We start from the raw sequence: 22,366 nt of genomic DNA on the forward strand, positions 1-22,366 counted from the left end.
CTTTATTGCCAACATCAGCAACACCCCTAGACACAGAGATCTCCTCCTTCTTGGCTCTATTTCCTGTTCTCTCACTCTCTCTCTCTCTGACGTGGAAATGGCACATGACTCTCCTACAGGCACTCCTGAGGATAAGTCATTCACACTTTGTGTTAGTTCTTTATGTCAGTGTCAGAATGATGTGATCCAGCCAGTCCAAATGTTTCTCACTCCGTTGAGTCATTAAAGTTACTCAGTTGGCATCCTGGTGTGTATGATAAGCCATTAAGAGAAGAAATAACACTCAAATAAAATGTTTAAGCCAATTTAAATGTATGACACTACCCCTGGAAAGCAAAACAGTTATTGATATTAAATAAATTCACTGGTGTTTAAGATTACATTTATGTTAGGGGAAACAAGCATGCCCTATTAAACATGACTAAAAATTCACTCAAATCTGTTTAATGCTAGGTACACACTACAAGATATTTGGGGCGATTTTGGACAGATTTCTCCCCTTCCGACAATGCTAGGTAAGGTCCCGATTATCTTGATGGTTCTTCATATTATTTTATCAGATTTTCCTGTGGTGTGAGGTGTAAAGAGCGACTGAATCTACTCGGAAGAATCGTAAATATTTAACATCTTGAATATTTACGATCAGAAATCCTGTTGTGTGGGGGGAACCACAGGGACAAACGCGCGTACGCTCAGGAGATTATCACGTGAGACGAAACAATACCCAATCAGAAAGCGAGCTGACGGAAGACTCACCTCCAGCTCCTGCTGTAACATGTAAAGTCCATGTTCACACCGTCTCCATGACTTCATCTAAAAAATGTCCCCCCCCCCCCCCCACCCCACAAATTTTCTGTGAAAAGCAGTCCATACACTAAATGCGCCATTTCTTCTTGCCGGCCATCCGCCATGTTTGTTTACTTTAAAGTCACGTTTGATGCAAGAGATTTTGCGAGATTTCCTGTGTTCACAGGCGGGACTCTGTTGTTTGTGAATGGAATCTGTTAGTGTGTGGTGTGCTTTCTTGGTCACATCGCGGCACTCTAAAAACGGTTACTCTAAAAAAGGAACAAAACGGTTAAAATCTGAAACCTCATAAGATTTAAAAAATCTTTTAAGCCGGGCTCAGACTACAGGAGTTTTAGGCCGATTTATCCCAGATTTTCCCCTCCCAACAATCTGAGAAAAAATCTTGTCCATAACTGTTGTCTGTGAGTGTGTGTGAAGGAAAAAGGGCTGAAGGATGCTGGTGTTTAGACTACAGGTTGCTTTAACGGAAAGGGTGAAATCTGACCAAGGCAGTGGTCAGCTCTTTTTGGCTCAGATTACATGGCCTACGATCCATGTACAGAACATGATGGCATATTTATCTGTCTCTTTTTCCCTCTGTCTGGCTCTCTCTCACTTGCACACACTTAAACATACTGTATATGCAGGAAGTAAGCAGTTGATTTCTTAATTCATCCTTTCTGGTATCATTTATTTAATTGTTTTCCCTGAGGTCCACTTGTGTGTTTTTTTTATTCCAACAAGTGTCAAAATTTGAGTTTTTCCCAATGACCTTCTCTCTGACCTAAAGAGTTAAATAGTAATCGTTTTAAAAGGGACAGTTTACACACACAAAATAAAAATTCTGTCATAATTTACTCACCCTCATGTCGTTCCAAACCTGTAGGGCCTATATCTCCAAGGAACACAAACAAAGATTATTTTTGAAAAAAAGCTGGTAACCAAACAGTTTTGGTTAACATTGACTTCCACTGTATGGACAAAATAATTGAGACATTTCTCAAAATATGTTTTATGTTCTATAGAAGAAAGTCATACAGGTTTGGAACAACATGAAAGTGAGTAAATGATGATAGAATTGTCATTTGTAGATAAATATTCTTTTGAGAAACTCTCCCGTTGCATGTAGAGTAAGACACAGCACTTTTCCTCCACTAAGTCAGGAGCTTCAGATTTGCTGTTGTATCCCATAAGGTTTAAACTGGCCAGGAAAATATGACCTCTTTAAGTACAAATTCAACTAATTTTTTATTTGACATGTTAACAAATCCAGTGCTGAATATAATAAACACCACAGGCTCAGAGTTGTGCTTGGCTCACGTTCCCTTACGGGGTCCTACAAGAATTATGGCTGCTGATTGGTGGAGCTGATGTTTGGATGATTTGGGATTTGTTTTCACATTTCTTGATCTGTGATAGTAAGGGATGTATGCTGAAAGTTATTTAAGGTATGTCTGAATGCTCCATGGGATGATCTTACCGGGCTGGGCTGTTGATTGGACGGGTCACAGGCCAGAGAGACCAGGTCCTTGAGCGGGTCTTGAGAGCTGAGGTGTGGGGGGTACCGGATGGCCGTGTGCGGGAAGTAGGTGGAGGCGGTCTGGGAGAGAATGGGACCAGCAGGGAAGTGCAGAGACGAGGAGGGATGTGGACTCCGAGAAATACCTGAAGGACATAAAGACATTCTGCCTTTAAGGAACCATTCAAGACCTATTCGGTTAGTGCGTTTTTTTTTATATTCTTTAATTCAGCAAGAATGCATTAAATTAATCAAAAGTGACAGTAAAGACATTTATAAGGTAGATTATAATAATAAAGATAAAAAAAAAAAAAGCAGCACAACTGTTTTCAACATTGATAATAATAAGAAATGTTTATTGAACTCCAATTCAGCATATCAGAATGATTTCTGAAGGATCACAAACTGGAAATTCAGCTTTGCCATCACAGGAATAAATTGATTTAAAAATATATTAACATTAAAAACAATATTAGAGTCTTTACTGTATTTTTCATCAAATAAATGCAGGCGTGGTGAGCATAAAAGACTTTCAAAAACATTAAAAAACGAAACCAACTCCAAACTTTTGAATGGTAGTATATCTGTAAATAAGCAAGCACATTAATGTGCACCACATGCATTTTAGTGACACATTTGATAAAGCATCACATAACTAATGTCTAAATTAAAGAGCTTTGTTCAATTGTCACGTCCCTGTCATATTTGAACATCAAAACTCCCTAGAGTACTTTGTATGCTGTAACACATTTGGCAATGCCCAAAAGAGAGGTAAAATCAGCTGGATGTTTCAATGCAGGCACCATATGGCTGACACGCTTCACCAAGTCATCTGAACAGCCAGGCTAATTGTTAGAGCATAACTCAGCCAGCTGTGAGGCTTTGGAGACGACAGATCACTGTACTCCCAATAAGAAATGACCTGACAGAGACAGCACCCGCGTCTCAGCCCAATAAAATCGTGAATGATTTATCTGTGCACGTTTCATTTTTTAGAAATCTAATTGACCCCATAATTTTTTCATCAAATTGTCAGAATTTCTTCCAGTGAAACGACAGACTTCTCTCTGATGATGACCTATGCCGGACTTCTCCAATCCTTTAGGCCGTTTAAAGCTGCAGTCCGTAACTTTTGGTTAATAAACAGTTTTGACATCAAAATCATCATAATCTTGCCTTTATCACTTAAGATAATGTTAACCAATAGCCAAATAGCTATTTAGGCATTTTTTCAATCAGTGTGGCTCCATTCTGGTATGTTATTCCAACTTTTCACCATCTTTCACAATTCCTGATGGGTAAAATAATGTCTCTACATTTTTTCTTGTTCTGTATCTTATTTCACTCAGGAAAACGTCACATTAAAAAAAGCTAAATTCATGTTGACTTTTACCAGGGCCACATATAAGCAGGTTGTACATGATATGATTATATTAGCAGAGACAGTTTGGATAGCTTAACACAAGAGTAGAAACTGTATATTTGTTTCCCCCAACTAGCCATTTGCTGTGTTTGTGTGTGCAGCGTCGGGCCTGTGATGACAGAACAGACAGATATATGCATGTGTGTGTGTTGCCCCCTCACCGCTGTGCACTGCAATGACAGGTCTGTGGTGCTGTGTGAAGCCGAGGCGTGGAGAGCTCTCTTGAGGAGATGGACTATCCATCTCTGTCTTCTTAACTGTAGGGGAGATTCCTGTGTGAAAAAAGAGAGAAAAGTATAGAGAGATGGAGGAGGGGGAGGAAAGCGCGTGCTTCACTAATACAGAATACTGCAAATTCAGCTCCATTGTTCTATACAAGGACAAACTTTTCTGAGTCTAAAGGGAAGCTTCGTCAGCTAATTAACAAGCACTGCGTGGTCACTCTCGATGCTTCTGTCAGGTCACAGCAGATGCTTCCAGTCACAACAACTGACCAGAAGGTGGCGCAGTGTGATGAGAGAACCGGGAGTTTTGACAGTGCTGCGGTGCAATGCAGAGAGCACACTCTCTTCTTGCGGCCAGACCAATGGGATTATGGGAAAATAGTAGCTGATGATCTGCACTGGTTATTTAAGGTCAATGCAATGATACAGTCTCCATATGGATGTTTCCAGAGTGATATATTTAGAACCTTCTCTACATGGAAGATTTTCCTAATAAGTGACTTCTTAAGTTCCCAGAAGTTGCTTTGTTTTCAAAGAAGGATATGTGAAGATCTTCATTCAATGTTCTTTCATATTGTTTGTGGTTATATGATGTCCATTTATATTTGCTCACCCTGATGTTGTTTCAAACCTGTTTGACTTTTTTTTCTTCAGCAGAACACAAAAGAAGATTTAAAAAATTTCTTTACTGAAAGTCAATGGAGTCCCAACGCTCTTCAAAAAAATTTTTTTCATGTTCCACAGAAGAGAAAAAGTCATACAGGTTTGGAACGACATGAGGGTGAGTAAATGATGACAGAATTTTACGTTTTTTAAGTGAACTATACCATTAGGCAAACAAATCATAAATGGATACAGACGCCACATTTTAACCTCCAGGTCTCAATCCATAAATACCTGTAAAGGTGCGCATAAAGCCAGAGCACAGAGCAATCAGATGGAGGATTGTTAAAGAGAAACTCATTAGGATCGTCTAGACAGGAAGTTAGGTGGATAGGGTCGGGCCACCACAGGGGGTTCAGCTGTGTGTACGTTGATGGGATTTGCCATAGAGGCTGATATGAGAACAGTGATACTACTTAATACACAGTGATAGATTTCAGATGCCTGCTGTTTATAGATCAATGGGGAGGGGTGAAGCAGGTCTCCTGATATCTTGACAGTTTTGCCTGGAGGGTTAATTGATATTCACAAGGGTGTGACAGAAGTCAGATGTTATGCAAGGCCTGAAGTGCCAACTCAGCACCTTTCTAATCTCACAAATAACTGTATGTAAATGCATGCAAATTAATAAATAAAAAAAATGTTTTTTTAGATAAACAAAGATAGATAAAATACTGGGTAAAATAATTTTAATTACATTAAACAGTTTTTTTTTTTAATCTTTCAACATCTAATTAAATATATTATGCTTTATTATTATTATATATTAAGCTTTAACAAAATAAATATTATTAATATTAATATATGTTATTTTATATATTCACTACAATTCAAATATTTGGGGTCAGAAGACCGCTACTAAAAAAATCAGCTTTGCCATCACAGGAATAAACTACTAAATAAATATTTTTTTAAATATATGCTGAGCATAAGAGACTCTTAAAAACTTACCAACCTTAAACTTGTTAACAGTATATTTATAATAATCTGTGATCTTAAATAAATAAAAATTCTGAGCTCTTCACAATTCATTATAAGATTCCATTTTCTGCAAAGGATGCAAGCCTTAGAATTTGGTCAAAAACAAGATATATTATAAAGCAAAATAATTCAGATAAACAGCCTTTAGTGTGATGCCTTAAATGCTCCTTCAACAGGGAGATTGCTAGGTATTAGAACACAGTCTTTCATTCAACTAATTTGACATAGTATTAAAAGCAGACTCAGCAAGGTCACACAGCATCAAATATATTTCAGAACAAACAGCATTAACATATGTGCACCTACGAACCGCACATATTCTTTTATGCTCCCACAAACTGAACTCCCCTAACATAGATTGCTCATTGAAACTTCCCCTTTCATAAACCCAGAGGTGGATTACAGTATGGTTTCTATATCTACTGCTTGCCTGACTTTATCTGAAATTAGTCAAGCTGCATCAGCAGAAAAACAGCTGTCTAAAATGGTTTTATACGGTTATTTTTAAGGGTCTTTACGGTGCGTTGATGGCTGTCAAAACCCCTCAGCTATTCACAGCATCAAAGGCAATGATCCTTCACACACATATCACTCATTAGTTATGATTTTGCATCAAGTGTGAATCTGATATGCACTGTCACACATAAGCTAGACCCAATGTACAGTCCTGCTACATAAATTGAAAATCCTCAAAAACAGAAATGAAACCACAAAATAGCATTATGAGCATGGCAGCAAACCAGCCGAGTCAACTCAGTTATTCTATTCATAAGCCATTTACCTAGAAGTGCTTCATGAAGATCCCAAGGAATCAAAAGTATAACGAAAAAATTATGTTTGCAGAGTAAGGCAACCGAAGGGTCAAAGGTCAAACGATTGACTACAGTGATACAGTAGATCTCTCTCAGTATGAAAAGACAGCAAATACTGAGTTCGGAACAATTCTGCTCCAAGGTACAGAACAGAGTGCAGTGCTGCTTTCTGCAGACTTTCACAAAAAATGAGAGTTCATGAATTAATTAGGATTTGGCACTACGTTAAGGAAATTCAAATCCAAGTCCAGCCTAAGCTTGTGATTTCAGACTTCCTCTACTGCAGTTGAAAACCTGATATGTTTGTCATTCACTATCTGAATGGGCTTCAAAAATGAGGCCCACAACTATGCTTATGGAGATGAAAATCTCCATGCACAATAGGCACCCACTAGTCAAAAAATCGGTTAGTTCTAGCACTATTCATTGCTTTGGATCTGTGTCGACTAGATCACATCATTTCGGTCAGTAGCACTTCAGTATAGCAACAAAATCGTTTTGTTCGTATTTTGGAGTTCAAAATGAACCGCACAATGGACCAACTAAACCTCAAGTATTAAAAATGTCAACATTGTTTTCGTTAATTGAAATAAAGCTGAAGTAAAATAGATGAAAATTGTAAGATCAAACACAAGACTGACCTCCTTCCATCTCCTCTGGCCAGTTGCGTGAACTGCTGGCGGGGGAGTTGGGAGAGGTGTAGTACTCGCCCCCTGGGCTGGTGTCTATATCATCCTCCATGGATCCTGACTTGTGTCTCTTACTTCTGCGTGAGACAAAAAAGAGAAAGAGAAGAGAAAATGAATGATGGAGCAAAGCATTGTTTAGCTGAACCTTCAGACACATGCTGTCAGGCCCTACTTTATGCATGTCCCTCGGACCTGCTTTTCCCAGGCACTTGACTACAATGAGCAGATTGCCAACATTCACCTTTTGTTTTAGCTTTCCAGTGCGTTTAATGGAAAATAAGCGCATTAATCAGGACTGAGGCTTGAGCAAACCACAAAAGCAGATAAATCAAATAAACTGCCCTCAGCAGACCTGAGTGAGGGGCCATGTTCCTTTCACACTCACTCATCTTTCCCAGGTGCATGTAAGCATGTAGTTTTGTGATGTTTTTATTCAGCTTTGTGTATCGCCCGAGGTGGTTTTTGCCGTGATGCACACATGACAAATCGTATTGTCGCTGTGGTGTACTGATGTCTTGAGCTCTAAATGCCTCGGGCTTCCTCTGTCTAATTCAGCCGAAATAGCAATAGTTGACAGCCAACATTAATCTCATGGCGAGATTCTGACAGGTACATTTAAAACTCTCTAAGCATTGTCTAACCGCCCCGAAATCTCACGTGCTCCACAGTTTCAGCCTGGTTCGGATAAATAGGCCAAACAAATTCTGGTTTGGACCAATAAGCATCTGCTGCAGGCTGTTGAATGCATAGCAACACAGAGGACCACAAAACTCAAAAACAACAGCTGGCGTACAAACATCTACATTGTAGCCGCTGTTGGGAAAGTTATATAAAAATGTACCTTTTTATGAAATAACAAAGGCACAAATGTACTTCACAATGACAACATAATCACAATACAATTTTACATAAAAAATATAAATGATATGCCTTTTTTAGCCATTAACCAATAACTATTGTCATGAACTTTGTGATGATGAACCAGTTCAACGACATCATCACTAGAGTGCCAGCCTAGTGGTATTTTGAATTTACTTGGTGTGCTGATTGCAGGAATAGATTACTATGTTACTATGTACATATGTTGACAATCTATATGTGGATGGACAATACCAACATCAAGTGTTCAACGCGTTAATGTTTTGACTGATAATAGAGAGCCATTGTTTGTTTTAAATTATTTCTTTATTGTGTAAGTTTGCATATTATAGCACAGGTTAGATCTTACCTGTCTGAGTCAGTGTTCTGTGTACCATTTTTCAAGATGGAGAGAGACATGAGTGCTATAAGGTGTTAAATGTCTGAGTTTGAGTTTGTGTTGTATGTTATGTATATTTGTATTATGATTATTGCATGTCAGAAATGAGTTCTTGAACATTAGTTATATTATTTAGGTGCCAATGTTTTGCTGTGGAATTCAGTGATGAGCGTTACGGGGAAAGTTCCACCCCGTGACAATGGTTCGTCCCACTAGTGTTTGGCGGGAAACTTGCATATTTAAACCATTGTCTGAGCATGGTTGAGGGGGAACGTTGCATCCTGTGTACTGTGCAAAAACTTGAACATGTCTGAGGTGAGACATGCTGATACTTTTGTGGATGTGCCACTAGGCATTGTTTAGTGCCAGTTATGCTGCTCACAGCATTTTTTTTCTTCTTTTTTTTTGAAGACTATGTGGACTGCACCTTAGCATAAACCACAACTGGCATTTTGAAAACCACTCCACCATACTGAGCCTTTCTAAACTTCTCCCAGGCCTCTCGACAACACTCTACATGACAAACTTATTAAATAAAATACTATAATAAATAAATAACAAATTAAAATAATATTTTTTGATAAAATCAAAAATATTCATATTTACATATTTAATATTATTTAAATTAATGATATTTGATAATGAATAAAAAAAACAACTTTATTCAACTATTCATTTTCTTCTGTGTGGGCCTCTGAGTGAGTTCACGTAGTGTACGTACTACCCAGAAGCGCTGCACTGTTACACTACGTGAACTCACTCAGAGGCCCACACAGAAGAAAATGAATAGTTGAATAAAGTCGTTTTAAAAAAAAAAAGTAAAAAATAAAAATAAAATTGCGCACAAAAAGTATTCTCGTCGCTTGATAAACTTAAGGTTGAGCCACTGTAGTCACTTGGACTATTTTAACGATGTCTTTACTAACTTTTCTGGGCTGGCAGATATCAATTACCTTGCAGCCTATGAAGGAGTGAGCCAGCTCTCAGATTTCATGAAAAATATCTTAATTTGTGTTCCGAAGATGAACGAAAGTCTTACGGGGTTGGAACAACATGAGGGTGAGTAATTACTGACAGAATTTTCATTTTTGGGTGAAATAACCCTTTAATTAACATCAGACTGAACTGTATCAGAGTATGTTCATGACTTCAAAGTTAGACATACTGTAGATGGAATCCTTATTTTAATGTGAGCCAATTTTGCTTCATTTCTGTCTTTATTTTATGTTCATGTTAAAACCACATAAATTCACACACAAACATAGATTAGATCACCAGTCAAAAGTAGCTCAAGGACAGAGTGCCTTTGACAAGAGGATTTCTGCCCACTGCAGGCAGATGTGTTGTGGAGACATGAGTACTGACCCACTAGAAGAGGTGCTGGGCAGGGTTCTCCTCATTCCCACCCCCGAAGGGTTCAGGTCGTAAGCAAGATGCCCCTGCAGCTCTCCGAGAGAGAAGTTTGGCCCCGTGCCCGTCACTACCGGTGCTGCACACACATACGGAAACATACAGAGGTTACAATAAGCATATAATTGTAAACAAAAATATAAACACACAAAAAGATTTACTGGCTGCAGAACCATTTAATATATTTATTTATATATTATATATTTGTATAAAGAAACAGTTACTGAAAGTGTCTTATGCTGCATGGGGCTGCGTTTGTAAAACAGAAAAAACAGCAATATTGTGAAAAATAATTACAATTTAAAAATATATTTTATAATTATTTATTTATTTTATGGGAAAGCTGAATTTTCAGCAGCCATTAGTCTACTCTACGGTGTCACATGATCCTTCTAATCATGTGGTTTGGTGCTCGAGAAACATATTAGGTGTGTGTTCATCTTGAAGCGGGGCTGCGCAGACCGATCCGTGTATGACATCAAAGTACTGCAAAAGTATTTCGAAATAGCCGTCTGCTCTCTAATTGCTCTTGTGTTACTTTGATGTCATAAACCAATCGGTCTGCACAGCGCTGCTTCGAATTGAATACACCTATTATTTCAACCCGATCTCACGGCAATTCGTACAAATTTTACGAGGTGGCTAATTCGTATTAATGAATATGATTTTTGCTAAATCGTACATATTTTATGAGTTTCCCAATTCGTATGAATGACCTACCCCTAAACCCTAAACCTACCCATCACTGGGGTTTAGACAACTTGTGTGAGGTCATATGAATTCGTACGAACAAGCCACCTTTTACTCACTCGTACAAATTGGTTGTGAGATAGCGTTGATTATTTCAATGTTGAAAACAGTTGTGCTGCTTAAAATGTTTGTGGAAACTTGCTAAAAAAATTCAGGATTCTTTGATGAATAGAAATGTCAAAAGAACAGCATTTATTTAGGCTTTTGTAACATTATAAATGCATTTACAGTCACTTTTGATCAATTTAAAGCATCCTTGCTGAATAAAAGTATTAATTTCTTTCTTTTTATTTTATTTAAAAATTTAAATAAATAAATCTTACTGACCCCAAACTTTTGAACAGTACTGTACTTATAACAATAACTGAAAAAAGTACCATGGTATTGCCATGATACCATTTACCATTTTGGACATGGTATCACTATAATACCATGTGATTTGGACATGCATCATTGTTATACCATAGTATGTTTTGAAATAGTGACATATACATGAATAGTAGTTGTAACATGCATATTCTGCCAATCTATCAATCTAATGTAGAAACGAGCGTAGAAATCATTTTACGTCAGAGTTCACGTGTGATTCATGAAACATTTGTATGCTTCCAATCCCAGCATACGAATGATCGTACGTTGATAAATGTGGCGGCTCAAAACAGTCAGCATTTAAATATCACGCCCCGAAAAAATTCACGGTTTAGAAGCCTTGCCCCTAGAGTTTACGACATGGAGAAACGTAACCTGGCCAAGAAGTGGAAGTAATCTCTAGGAAGTAGCCTATTTTTAATGGGCCAATAACGTTGTTTAATGGATAATGATCAGTTAAAAAGCGCTGGTTGTCGGTCAGGAAAATAATCTAACTGAACAAAATGCTCTCATTACCATTCTTCACCAGAGTTACTATGTTGCATGCATCCATATTGATAAATGCCAAGGTTTTGCGTGGAAACGACCGTATTTTAACAATGAAAATAGTAAAATAGGGGCAAATGAAAATAGTAATCATTCAGTATCATGGTAAATGCTAAAAATAAAGTAATGCTACAGTACTTATGCATTAGAAGATAAATACTGTAGTGCACATCCTGATAAATCCCTCACCACCATCACATAGAGGAATTTTTGGGGATGAGCCGTGACTCTTTATTGACATGTTCAACACTGGTGATTGTTATCTAGTCTAGTGTACAGTAAACCAAGGTTTTGCAGCATGACTTGTTAAATGCTTGCGTTAGGTGGGTGTAATCTCACACCTTCATGTCTAAATCAATGCGAGGCTTATGAATCTCTTTCTTAATATCATTCTATTACTCTGTGTATGTTCAACTGCACAGTAATAGCTCAAGCTTAATGGGCAGGCTGTGTTATGTGTGCTCAGTTATGTTTGAATGTGTTGTATGTAAATATAATGTGGGAACAATGGGCTTGTTGTTCCAGCAGGTATGACTGTGACCTACAGCATATGAAAATCAAATATTGTGTAGGAGTAAATCAGACCTGGTTTAAGCATGTTGGTTAACGCTGATAAAACTGCATAATGCAAAATAAGACATTTAATTAATCTCTGGCCCTTAACATGCATTCACAATCTATGAGTTTGTATATAACTTGTAAAACACTGTGATTGCACACAGGTGTGAGGAGCGATAGACAATGACCTTGCTTATCTGACTACCAGACAATAGGAAGCCATCTGGGAAAAAGAAAATAATTTCAGCTAAACACAATCAATTATGTTAGAAAGACTGGCGGGATTCCTTCCCTTCTAATGAGGAACTGTCAAACCTGACATGAAACGGCTGTGAAATTGACGATTTTGTGTAATATGTGAACATGGGCTGTGTGGGAGGTGGAAAGGGACAGTTGAGATGGGAAGACAAGAAAAAAGACAAGAAACTCGAACAAACTGATTCACCGAAATGGATTAGACTCTCAAAGATAATTCTAAAAAGAAAGAAAATTCTAAAACCTGTATGACATGAAATGAAGACAATTCTCATTTCTGGGTGAACTATCCCCTTTAGTGCATTCTATAAAATACAAAAGCATCTCACTTCTTGATACTTGCACCAGTTCTGTTACACTGAAGACGCCTGAAGTTATGAAGCTCTCTTGAAACTCTGGGGCATCTGTTAAACAAAAGAAAACATGGAATAAATGATGGCGGAGTGCTTTCCAACACAAGGATATCACCGGCATCTCAAGCACATAGAAATTCAATTTAGTTTTCATTTCTAAGTCACTCTGGATAAAAGCATCTAAAATGAATGAATGTCAATGTTTTACATAAGCAGAGTCTGTTCAGCCAGTAAACACTGGTTGTAGTCAATTATGGACAAAAGGAAATTTTAGATACAATGTTTTACTCCGCTAAAGTCTGATTAAAGTCTAATCAGCTAATCTGCATTATCTTCATTGGGGGGGGGGGGGTTCTCAGCAAATATTGATATTTGCGATTAATACACAATTTAGAAATACATAAAAACATACACCACCGTTCAAAAATTTAGGGTCTGTGAATTAAAAAAAAAAAGAAGTCTCTTATGCTCACCAAGGCTGCGTTTATTTGATCAAATTATAAAAACAATAATATTCTGAAATATTATCACAATTTAAAATAAATGTTGAATGAAATAATTCTAATATGCTGATTTGGTTGAAAACAGTAGTGGAAAAATAGCGGAGACTAAAATAGTTTTTTTCAGGATTCAAAAGAACAGCATTTATTTGAAGCAGAAATCTTTGTAACACTGCAAAAGTCTTTATGGTCACTTTTAAACAATTTAATGAATTTTTTTTCTGAATAAAAGCATTAATTTCTTTCATTAAATATCTTACTGACTACAACCTTTTGAACAGTAATGTATATTATTATAACAATCACATTACAACAGCCACAAATGAATCGGTATGCAATATCATATTTAACTCAATAAAATTCTTAAATCGATTGACTAACTTATTTTTTAAAGAGTTGCCAATGGAAAAAGTACCTCGTCCATCCCATCAGTCCAATAATAATACCACAAGATCATGAGCAGGTCTGAATATGCGAATCACCGACCTGATCTCAATCACATACCATTCCTATCCTATCTAGCATTACCCTAAAAAGAGCTAGATTTTTATCCACCATGTAATGCAGAATAAACTGCTGGCCTTTCAGACTAGTTCTGTTGAAACGGGGGAATGTGTGTAGGAGTGTGACGAACTGGGCAGAGATAGATAGAGAGAGAGGTTGAGTGTGTGGCTATGGGTTTGAAGCTGTGCATGTAGGTTGCGTTGTGTAAACAGGATGTTTGTACAGTGCAGGAGAGGACGCTTACAGGACTGCACTGCACTGTATGCTGCAGCACACAGTATACTGCAAGTTGTGTGAATGTGTGTGTGTGTGTACATGTGCTCTCTTACCCATGGTGGCTGCTCGACTGTCCTCCTGATCTGAACCAATGCCCGTGCGAGGACTGCTGCTCTGTTCAGCCTCTGAGAAAAAACAAGAGACAGAAAGATATTAGTCCCCTACTAAGCAGATTCTATCAATAGTTATATAAAGGCGAAGGGGTCTGAAGAGTTGAGGTCAAGGTTCAGCTTACTGTACAATAATCCTCACTTGCAATCTTCAACATTTGGTTTTCTGTGATGAACTGAACAGTGATAGTGAATGAGTTGGGCTAATTTATATTGAAAAAATATTTAGAAAATATTGTACATTTCAGGTCAAATTCATAATTTTTTTCTAAAAGTAACATGACAGTATGCCGAGGCTGTAAATGTTGATATGTTGTACATGTTATTTTAATGGAAAATAAACTACATTTTAAAATAGTATTAAAAAACCTGCATTATTTGGACACAAATGTTTTGAAAATTTCAGTAAATAATATTTTTTGGTCCCTGCTTTAGTATTTCTAATAAATAAAAATATAAATATAAAAAATGTAAATATAAAAATTATAAAAAAATATGTTTCTTCCATATATAAAAATAAGAAACAGAATATAGAAATATAAACCTTAAAAAACTAGTATTTTTCTGCCACATAAAAATATGTTTTCAAATGTACATTTTTGACATCTTGGCAGGGTAAGTAAAAATCTGAATTACTGGCACAAATAGGTCAGCGGAATATGAATATAAAACATACAAATAATAAACAGTTGCGACAATGTGATTCTGTGCTGTAGTCTGCAGCAGGATTAGATAGAGTCTTGAGTTCTTCCCAAATGCAAGTGTATGATCAATGAACAAAAACCTCTGACATGTTGGCATGTGGTTGATATGTCAGCGATAGCTTTGGTAATTCAATATAAGAACATGTTTCTGTATAAACAGCAGAGAAAGTGAACACTCTGTATGTTTTATATAAATCACTCAAACGTTACTGATACAGCCGTGCGCTCTGATACCACGACAAACTGAGTCTCGGCCAAATGGCTCATAAGCCTTGTAAATGAGAAACACACCGTATCAAAGTGCTCCAAAACCATTCAAATATTCTCTTTCTTTTCAACTTGTTTGGCAAGGCCGAGCGTAATCTCGTTGAACCCTCTTCACTGGCAGAGCATGGGGATTGTATTGCCAAAGTGTAAACTCATTGAAGCAACACAATAATGACAAAACAACCTAATCCAACCATAAAACCTTCCCATTTGTGAGCGTTCCAGCTCTTTGCCACACGGATGTGAGGGGAAAACACAGATAAACACATAAAACGAATTTGAGTCAAGAAGCAGCGGAGGATTTTCTGAATAGGGAATGAAAGAATGGAGGGGTTACCGCAAGGACTCTGGCAGGCGTTCAAAGAAAAGCCAGTAAAAAAGCTCAAGCTGGATAAATAAATAAGAGTGCTCCCTATCAGATGGGCCACACGCCACTGCCAGTTCAAAGTCGAGGAGAGTCTGACCGGCTGCACACGTCTGAATGCAACGCTTCATTACGACTATCACACTCTTTGTGGCCTGCAGGACTTGGAGGCCGACCGCAAACTACTGCTCAAGACACATGAAAACACACAGGCAGCAGCAACACAACAGCGATTACGGAGCAAATATCTTTTTTAAATAGGTAATACAATAAAAGTCCATGTGAATTTGTGTTTGCAACCAATTTCACTTCCATAATGTGACATAATTCCAAACAGGATATTCAGCTAAACTATAAGAAGTGGGCGTTACATACCAAAATGGAACCAGAGTGAAAGCGGTTTTGCTAAAATTGGCTATTGATTAACATTAACCAATAGCCCAAATGACCTAGGTGATGTCACCAGAAAAGAAAAGTGATTTCAGAGGAAGAGAAAGTCATTACATAATGATTAAAGATTGCGAAGACAAAGTATTTTTTTGCCTTTGAAATAAGACACCCCACCACTGAATAAATCACAATAAGACCAGGAATGTGCATTATGAAAATAAATATGGTCGATTGTTGACTTTAAAATCACTTTAAGACTAGTCTTCAATCCGCCCTCTCAGATAATTATTCCAGCGTAATTTTCCCCTGCCACAAAATATGAAATGTTTTCTTAAAATATATGTGCAAAGTGCAGCCTAATTATGTTGTTGCAAGTAAAATACACATGCTCTTGGAAAAAAAAGAAAGAATTATAAACCCTACAAATCTTCGAAAGTTCAATGACATTCCAAAGGAAGCGGTTGGACCCGGGCCATAATACTCAATGTTTTGATTATGAAAAATTGGAGAGGCCTTAAACAGTAGGAGACAGATGGATGCTGAGAGGTCTGGAGTTTGTTCCAGAGGAGACGAGCAATGTTTAAAAGTGCGACAAATAAAAAATAAAAAATAACCCAACACAAAAACATAAACAAACATGTCTGTCATCGCTGCGATTCTTCGCAGGCCAGGATGATTAGCGCTGCCAGCTACAAAGAGGGACACGCTCCAGTTCTCTCTCTCTCTGCTTTTCTCCTCCATGACTGTCTTCAGAGTCCTATACGCTCCTGCCAAAAGCTGTGGCGGTTTCTAGGCAGGCAGCCCTCAGACAGAATCACTGGCAAGGAGAATTGGAGGGAAGGAAAAATAAAAGTGTCAATTTGAGGGAGATACTGGCACCGAAAGGCTCTGACACATCCCGGTGTCCAAAAAGGCCCGTGAAGCTGAAGACACCAAAACATAAAATGAAAATAAGAGTGGAAGTACTGTACCCAAACATTTAATTTCCAACATAAGTCCAAGAAGAAAAAAAGATAGAAATGCAGATGGAAAGTATGATGCAAAACTATTAGCTTGAACAACGGCCATTTTCTTTGTGGTGCATGGAGTAAATGTTTGCCATTTTGTAAGTAGATTTCTCAAAAAAAATGGAACAATAAATGGCAAAACAAAACCTAATCCAATTATAAAACCTAGTTTCCACACAAATCTAAGGGAGAAAACGAAGGTGGCATTCACAACAGAAATAAAAGAAATGTTTACGCGAACAAAAAAGTCGAAATGCAGGTAGAAAATATGATGCAATAAAATGTGCTTGAACAACATCCATTTTCTCTCAAACGCGCCATTTTGTAAAGCCATTTTTCAAATTCTGAAACGCTTTCCTTAGTTTGGACTACAATCCAAAGTGTAATCTGGACACGTTAGTCTAGTCGATTAGTAACCCAAGAAATATTCTGCCCTATCAAGTGGACTGCTTCCTTCTCCTTCAACAAAACCAAAAATCATTTTTGCCTCTAGCTTCTGACTTCTTTGTGTAATATCTTTAGCATCTTGATGATTTAATGGCCTCTAGCTTAAGAACTTTTTGTCCTTGTATATGTTTTCCATACTAAAACTGTCACTTCAGTAAAAGTGAGGTTGCTTCTAGAGAAAGTTGTAGCTATTTCTTTTCATGCAAGCTACATTTCAAGCCAGGAATCAGTCATCAACACAGCCATTTAAGGTTTTTTTTTCTTTTTGGCAGACATTTCATGAGCAGAGAGGAGGTTTGTCGTTGGCAGCCATTTTAGATCACTCTTTCTGCTTTCACTCCCTCTCTCTATCTCTCACACTCACTCTATCCCTCCCTCTTTTTCTCAAGCAAGAACAAAGTTTAAGTAACAGTACTGAAGAGTGCCAGCTTGCCTGTGTGCCAACTCACTCCGTTCAGGGCAGAAGAGAGAGCGAGAGGGAGACAGACAGACAGAGAGACAGAAAGGCAAATGGCCGCTGCTAAATGGTTGGCAGAGACTCTGAAGATTTAGAAAGTTGGAGTGGGCAGAGAGCGAAAGTCAGAGAGAAAGTTTGAGCTGTGGAAGTGACCTTACGTGAAAGACATTCCTGTGCACTGCCTCAGCCATTAGAGTGACTAACAGCTAAATAACAACATGAGATATTACGCAGTTAGTCATGGCAGGAAGAGTGAGCAAACTTTCACTCTTTCAGACCCAGAAGAAAATAAACATAGTTTGCAGCTGAGTTCAGAATGTTCCTCTAGAAATCCTGCACACCGACACACAGAAACGCAACACTTTCCAAATCCTCAAAATACGTCATCGGCTAGATAATTAGGGGTCATCATGGGGTCTAAAATTACTGTGTCATCTTGTTCTAATTTATGTGGAAAAAACATGCTACAGAAAAATTATAATAATAATAATAATAATAATAATAATACATTAGTGTACACTACCAGTCAAAAGTTTAGGGTCAGTAAGATTTTTTTAAGAAATTAATCATTAATTCAGCAAGGTTGCATTAAATTGATCAAACGTGACAGTAAAAACAACTATAATGTTATACAAAAGATTTTTATTTCAAATAAATTACCACAAAAAAAAAAATTTATCACAGTTTTAACAAAAAATATTAAGCAGACCAACTGTTTTTAACACTGATAATAAGAAATGTTTAATTGTAAAAAGTGATCAGTTGACTGTATTGAATCATTTGTATTGAAAAAAGCGAGGAAACCCGTTGTCTTAAAATTATTAAGTAATTAAACTTCAAACGTAATTAAAAAAATTAAGTTATGTGAAATTGCCAAGTTCACATAACTTAATTTTTTCAATTACACTTGAAGTTTATTATTTAATCATTTTAAGGCAACGGGTTTCCTCGCTTTATTCACTTTTTACAGTGTTCTTAATCATCAGATCAATATATTAAAATTAATTCTGAAGGATCATGTGACACTGAAGACTGGAGTAATGGCTGATGAAAATTCTGCATTGCCATAAAAAAAAAAAAAAAAAAAAAAAAGTAAATATATCAAAATAGAAAACAGCTATTTTGACCTGTAATGATATTTTACATTATTACTGTGTTAATGTATTTTAATCAATAAATGCAGCCATTGTGAGCATATGAGAATTATAAAAAAAAAAAAAAAAAAAAATTGGAAATCATACTGACCCCAAACTTTTAAAAAGTAGAGTATATACATTAACAACAATTATTTAAATGGCCTGTAATGTAAGCAGCATAACAATGTACTGTGCAAAAAAAAAATTCTAAACTGTAAGTTATGTACAATACATAACAGAGGGTCTCTGCTTCATCTCTTTATCCTTGAAGACCCCTAGATTATATTAAATGAATAAAAACACAAAAAGTACAGAAAAACAAGCAAAGAGATACTTGACCAACACTACTTGTTACTACCTTTTTAGCTACTTCTACAAAATGCTACTTCGCTGGTGTTCATGTCACACTGTATTGTGCTTTACAGCCAAATGAACTGCAATGCTCAAATATTCACTCCTAAACTGCTGCCTGTCTCAAATAGCATTTTGATGTTTAATTAATTTGAAAGAATCAGTTCATGTAAATGCTTCATTTCAATGAATCATTTTAAAGAAAAAGTTGAACTGATTCCTTTGAGTCCTCTGCAGGTTTAATGCCGTCACTCTTATTGAGATCCTTATTGTTTGTCGATCAGATAAATACTGTTCTGATTGCAACATAAATAAAATCATGAGATAGTTATACATTTGAAAAGAAACTGACCGCTTGAATAGCTTTAGCACAGCTGACTACTTGTTCAACAGGACAGGCTTGACTGTTTAATCACGTTAAATTAACAGTATTTTGTCACGGTGTTTATATGAGTGCTAATGCGTGTCTTTGTGTGTGGATTTGGTCTACATCATTTTCTGAAGCAGCTTGTAACGTTTCATTTCCAGCTGTAGCTGAGCTGATTGAGGGTGACAACCTTTGTCATACCACACCCCAGCGTTCTCCATCACTCTGAGAGGAAGAGGTGCTATTTCCCTCAGCGCAGAGCCAGTAAGACAGATGGACCGGAGGGCATTCAGAGGCATTCTGCCGAAATACTGAAACAATTATGAGCTGTTCCTTTACACTGCAACTATGGAATTTAGTATGAAACATAGAGTCATTCAGAGCCACAAACAGCCCTTATGAATCTTGTATAAACCACACAGCATCCTGGAACAGTCTCATGGTGGCACTTGTTAAGGTAAGCAATGTATTCAACTTATTGAGGAGAGCTACGCTATTACTTTTCTAAGGGATCAGACCTACGATTTGGCGGATGGTAAAGCGGCAAAAGAAATCCTCTGGATTTCCATTTAAAGGGGAAATTGACCTGGAGTGGGCTTTTTTAGCTTGGCCAATAAGCCAATAAAGAACCACTTCATCGATCATAACACCCTAGCAACCACACGGCAACATGCTAAAAACACTCAAAACATCCTAGTAATAGAATCGCAACCACCACTCATAATTTATAAGAAGAAAAAAATGAAAATTTTGTTTTGTGTTTAAAAAGTGGATAACCAAAATGTAACCATATTGCAAATCAAATTCTGGGCTCTCAAACTCAAAGAAGTTAATGAAAGATCCAATGCCAAATATCTTGGAGTTTAGATTCACTCCAGGCTTTTGTAAAGCATAACACAACACAACGACACGGTGCAAAACAGAGCAACACAATAAAACACAGGGATGATATTCAAATTATGTTATTATCTAAGGGGTTGAGCTTAACCTAATTAGGTTTAAGGATAGGGTCAAAGCTTAGGGTGAGGTTGGACGTTCTAGCTCCACCAAGTAGATGCAGAGAGGAGGAGCTGGATGCCAAACTTCACCCACTGGTTCTGGAGTGAGCAGCTTCTCAAAAAGGTTGGAAAACTTCAACACTCACAATGCACTGGGCTTGATTGGACTGTCCATTAGCAAGGATACAAAACCTTTTTTTCATCATCCAGTGGGCTTTTGCTGACAAACAAATGGGATATCTTGGTGCAGGTAACATGGAAAATGTGCACATATTGATCATTTACATACTACTGATATTGTAATAATACAAAGCTGGTTGAAAATCAGCAAAAAATAACCTTTAAATAATTGTAAGTGCATGTTAGATGATGGCAAAGGTAATATAAATGTAAAAATAGAGGGAATTAGCATCCACTATTAATAAATAAAAAAAACTATAAGGTACAGATATATTGTGCATCCCTACATAACGCAATACAACATAATGTAACACAGCCCAATCGATGGATGTGTGTCTCAGACATCATGGACTGTTAATCTGATCATTTCTCCCCTACATTTCCCTCTTTTTTGTCCCTGTGTATCATTCTCTGTCTCTCTTTTCAGCACTGCTGATCAGTTTCAAAGCTCTGATTTCATTGCTGATCTGTTTTCTGCTAAAGAACAAACACAGTGAATGCATATCTCTAAAAACTCTCTCTCTCTTTTCTGTTCAGTCTGCATCTCTTTCTGTCTCCATGAGAGCTGTTAGGGTAAAAGTTATTGATCCTGACCATCGCCATCACAGCCGGCCAATAAGTCTTTAACATCTAGAGAAGAACCGAATGAGAACGTCAGACTGAAAAACTGTGTGTGTGTGTGTGTGTGTGTGTGTGTATAAGAGCGAGACTGATAGGGAGGGGTCTCTTGATGCATTTAGCAGTCTGGCAGACCGCATTGGCCCCCGGGCCTGCATGGATATGAATCCACTGGGAAAGTTTTAATGGGTTATCTTAATATCTTACGAATATCAGTGTTCATCTAAATTCATTACAGACCCTCTAGATGGACAAGCGCCAGGGTAAAACAGAAAGGAAATGCAACAGAAGGTTTTGTTTTTCAAGATCGCCAGGTGTCAAACAAGCACTACTGATAGGAAATTTCTGTTCAGCAACAGTTTCTGAATATGAAATTTCACAGCTGAGAGGAAATATGGGGGGAAAACATGCAGTTGAATTGGATATTGGACCATTTGTATTGTATTTGTTTAGTACTTGGCACTATTTCGTTTTAGTTCATCTTATTTAATTTAATTTATTTATTTAATTTAGGTTTTACCACTGAGGCACAAGTCAGTCCAGATGTTTTCTTTATAAGATGCTTTGTATGTCTGTACTTGCAGTGAGGGTCAGACTATCATTCTTACAATACAATTTAAATGTTGCAGTTTGTAATCAAGTTATCGGCCAACTGGAGAGTAACTCAATTTTATTTACTCGCCAAAGCCCATTTAAACTCGCATTTGGTGCTTGGCGAGTGTCAATTCTGGAACCTGCATGCAGCAATCTGAGAAAGACTGTACAAGAGTGAGAGAGAGATAAAAAAGAAGAGGAGAGAGAGGGAATGTCTCCTCTTAAATCTCTCTCTGAAGTTGCTGAGGTAAGGAGAATAGGGTCGATGCCGCAAAGCTGACATTTAATGAAGGAAGCTTGTGCTTTTATGTGGTCCGGCAAACTGGTGTGCTATAGAGTCAGAGAGAGCATGGAAGGATGAGTACAGTCACATTTATAGTATGAAATAAAAATGTCTCTTAAAAAATACTGTAAATAAAACGAATGCTATAAATTGCCTCTATTCACAGGTAAATTAACTTGCCTGTTTTTAATGTTTACATAAATGCTTAAATGCA

The 22,366-nt window shown here is 37.2% G+C and overlaps 1 protein-coding gene across 5 annotated transcripts in view; it reads right to left on the minus strand.

Moving 5' to 3' along the window:
- The window catches only part of nfic (nuclear factor I/C), a 93,511-nt gene that overhangs the window by 10,613 nt on the left and 60,532 nt on the right, over nt 1–22,366 (minus strand). For 3 of the 5 annotated variants that reach the window (XM_084390059.1, XM_084390057.1, XM_084390060.1), the window contains exons 3-8: nt 13,933–14,004; nt 12,576–12,650; nt 9,724–9,847; nt 7,053–7,177; nt 3,893–4,003; nt 2,270–2,454 (exon numbers count right to left, since the gene is read on the minus strand). In XM_084390059.1, the coding sequence (XP_084246185.1) occupies nt 2,270–2,454; nt 3,893–4,003; nt 7,053–7,177; nt 9,724–9,847; nt 12,576–12,650; nt 13,933–14,004 (692 nt within the window). Of the gene's footprint in view, nt 1–1,651; nt 1,679–2,269; nt 2,455–3,892; nt 4,004–7,052; nt 7,178–9,723; nt 9,848–12,575; nt 12,651–13,932; nt 14,005–22,366 lie in introns of all 5 variants that reach the window. The other 2 variants (XM_084390058.1, XM_084390056.1) reach the window with 1 other exon arrangement.

Source organism: Rutilus rutilus (assembly GCF_951802725.1).
Source record: "Rutilus rutilus genome assembly, chromosome: 19".
In the NCBI taxonomy this organism is placed as follows: domain Eukaryota; kingdom Metazoa; phylum Chordata; class Actinopteri; order Cypriniformes; family Leuciscidae; genus Rutilus; species Rutilus rutilus.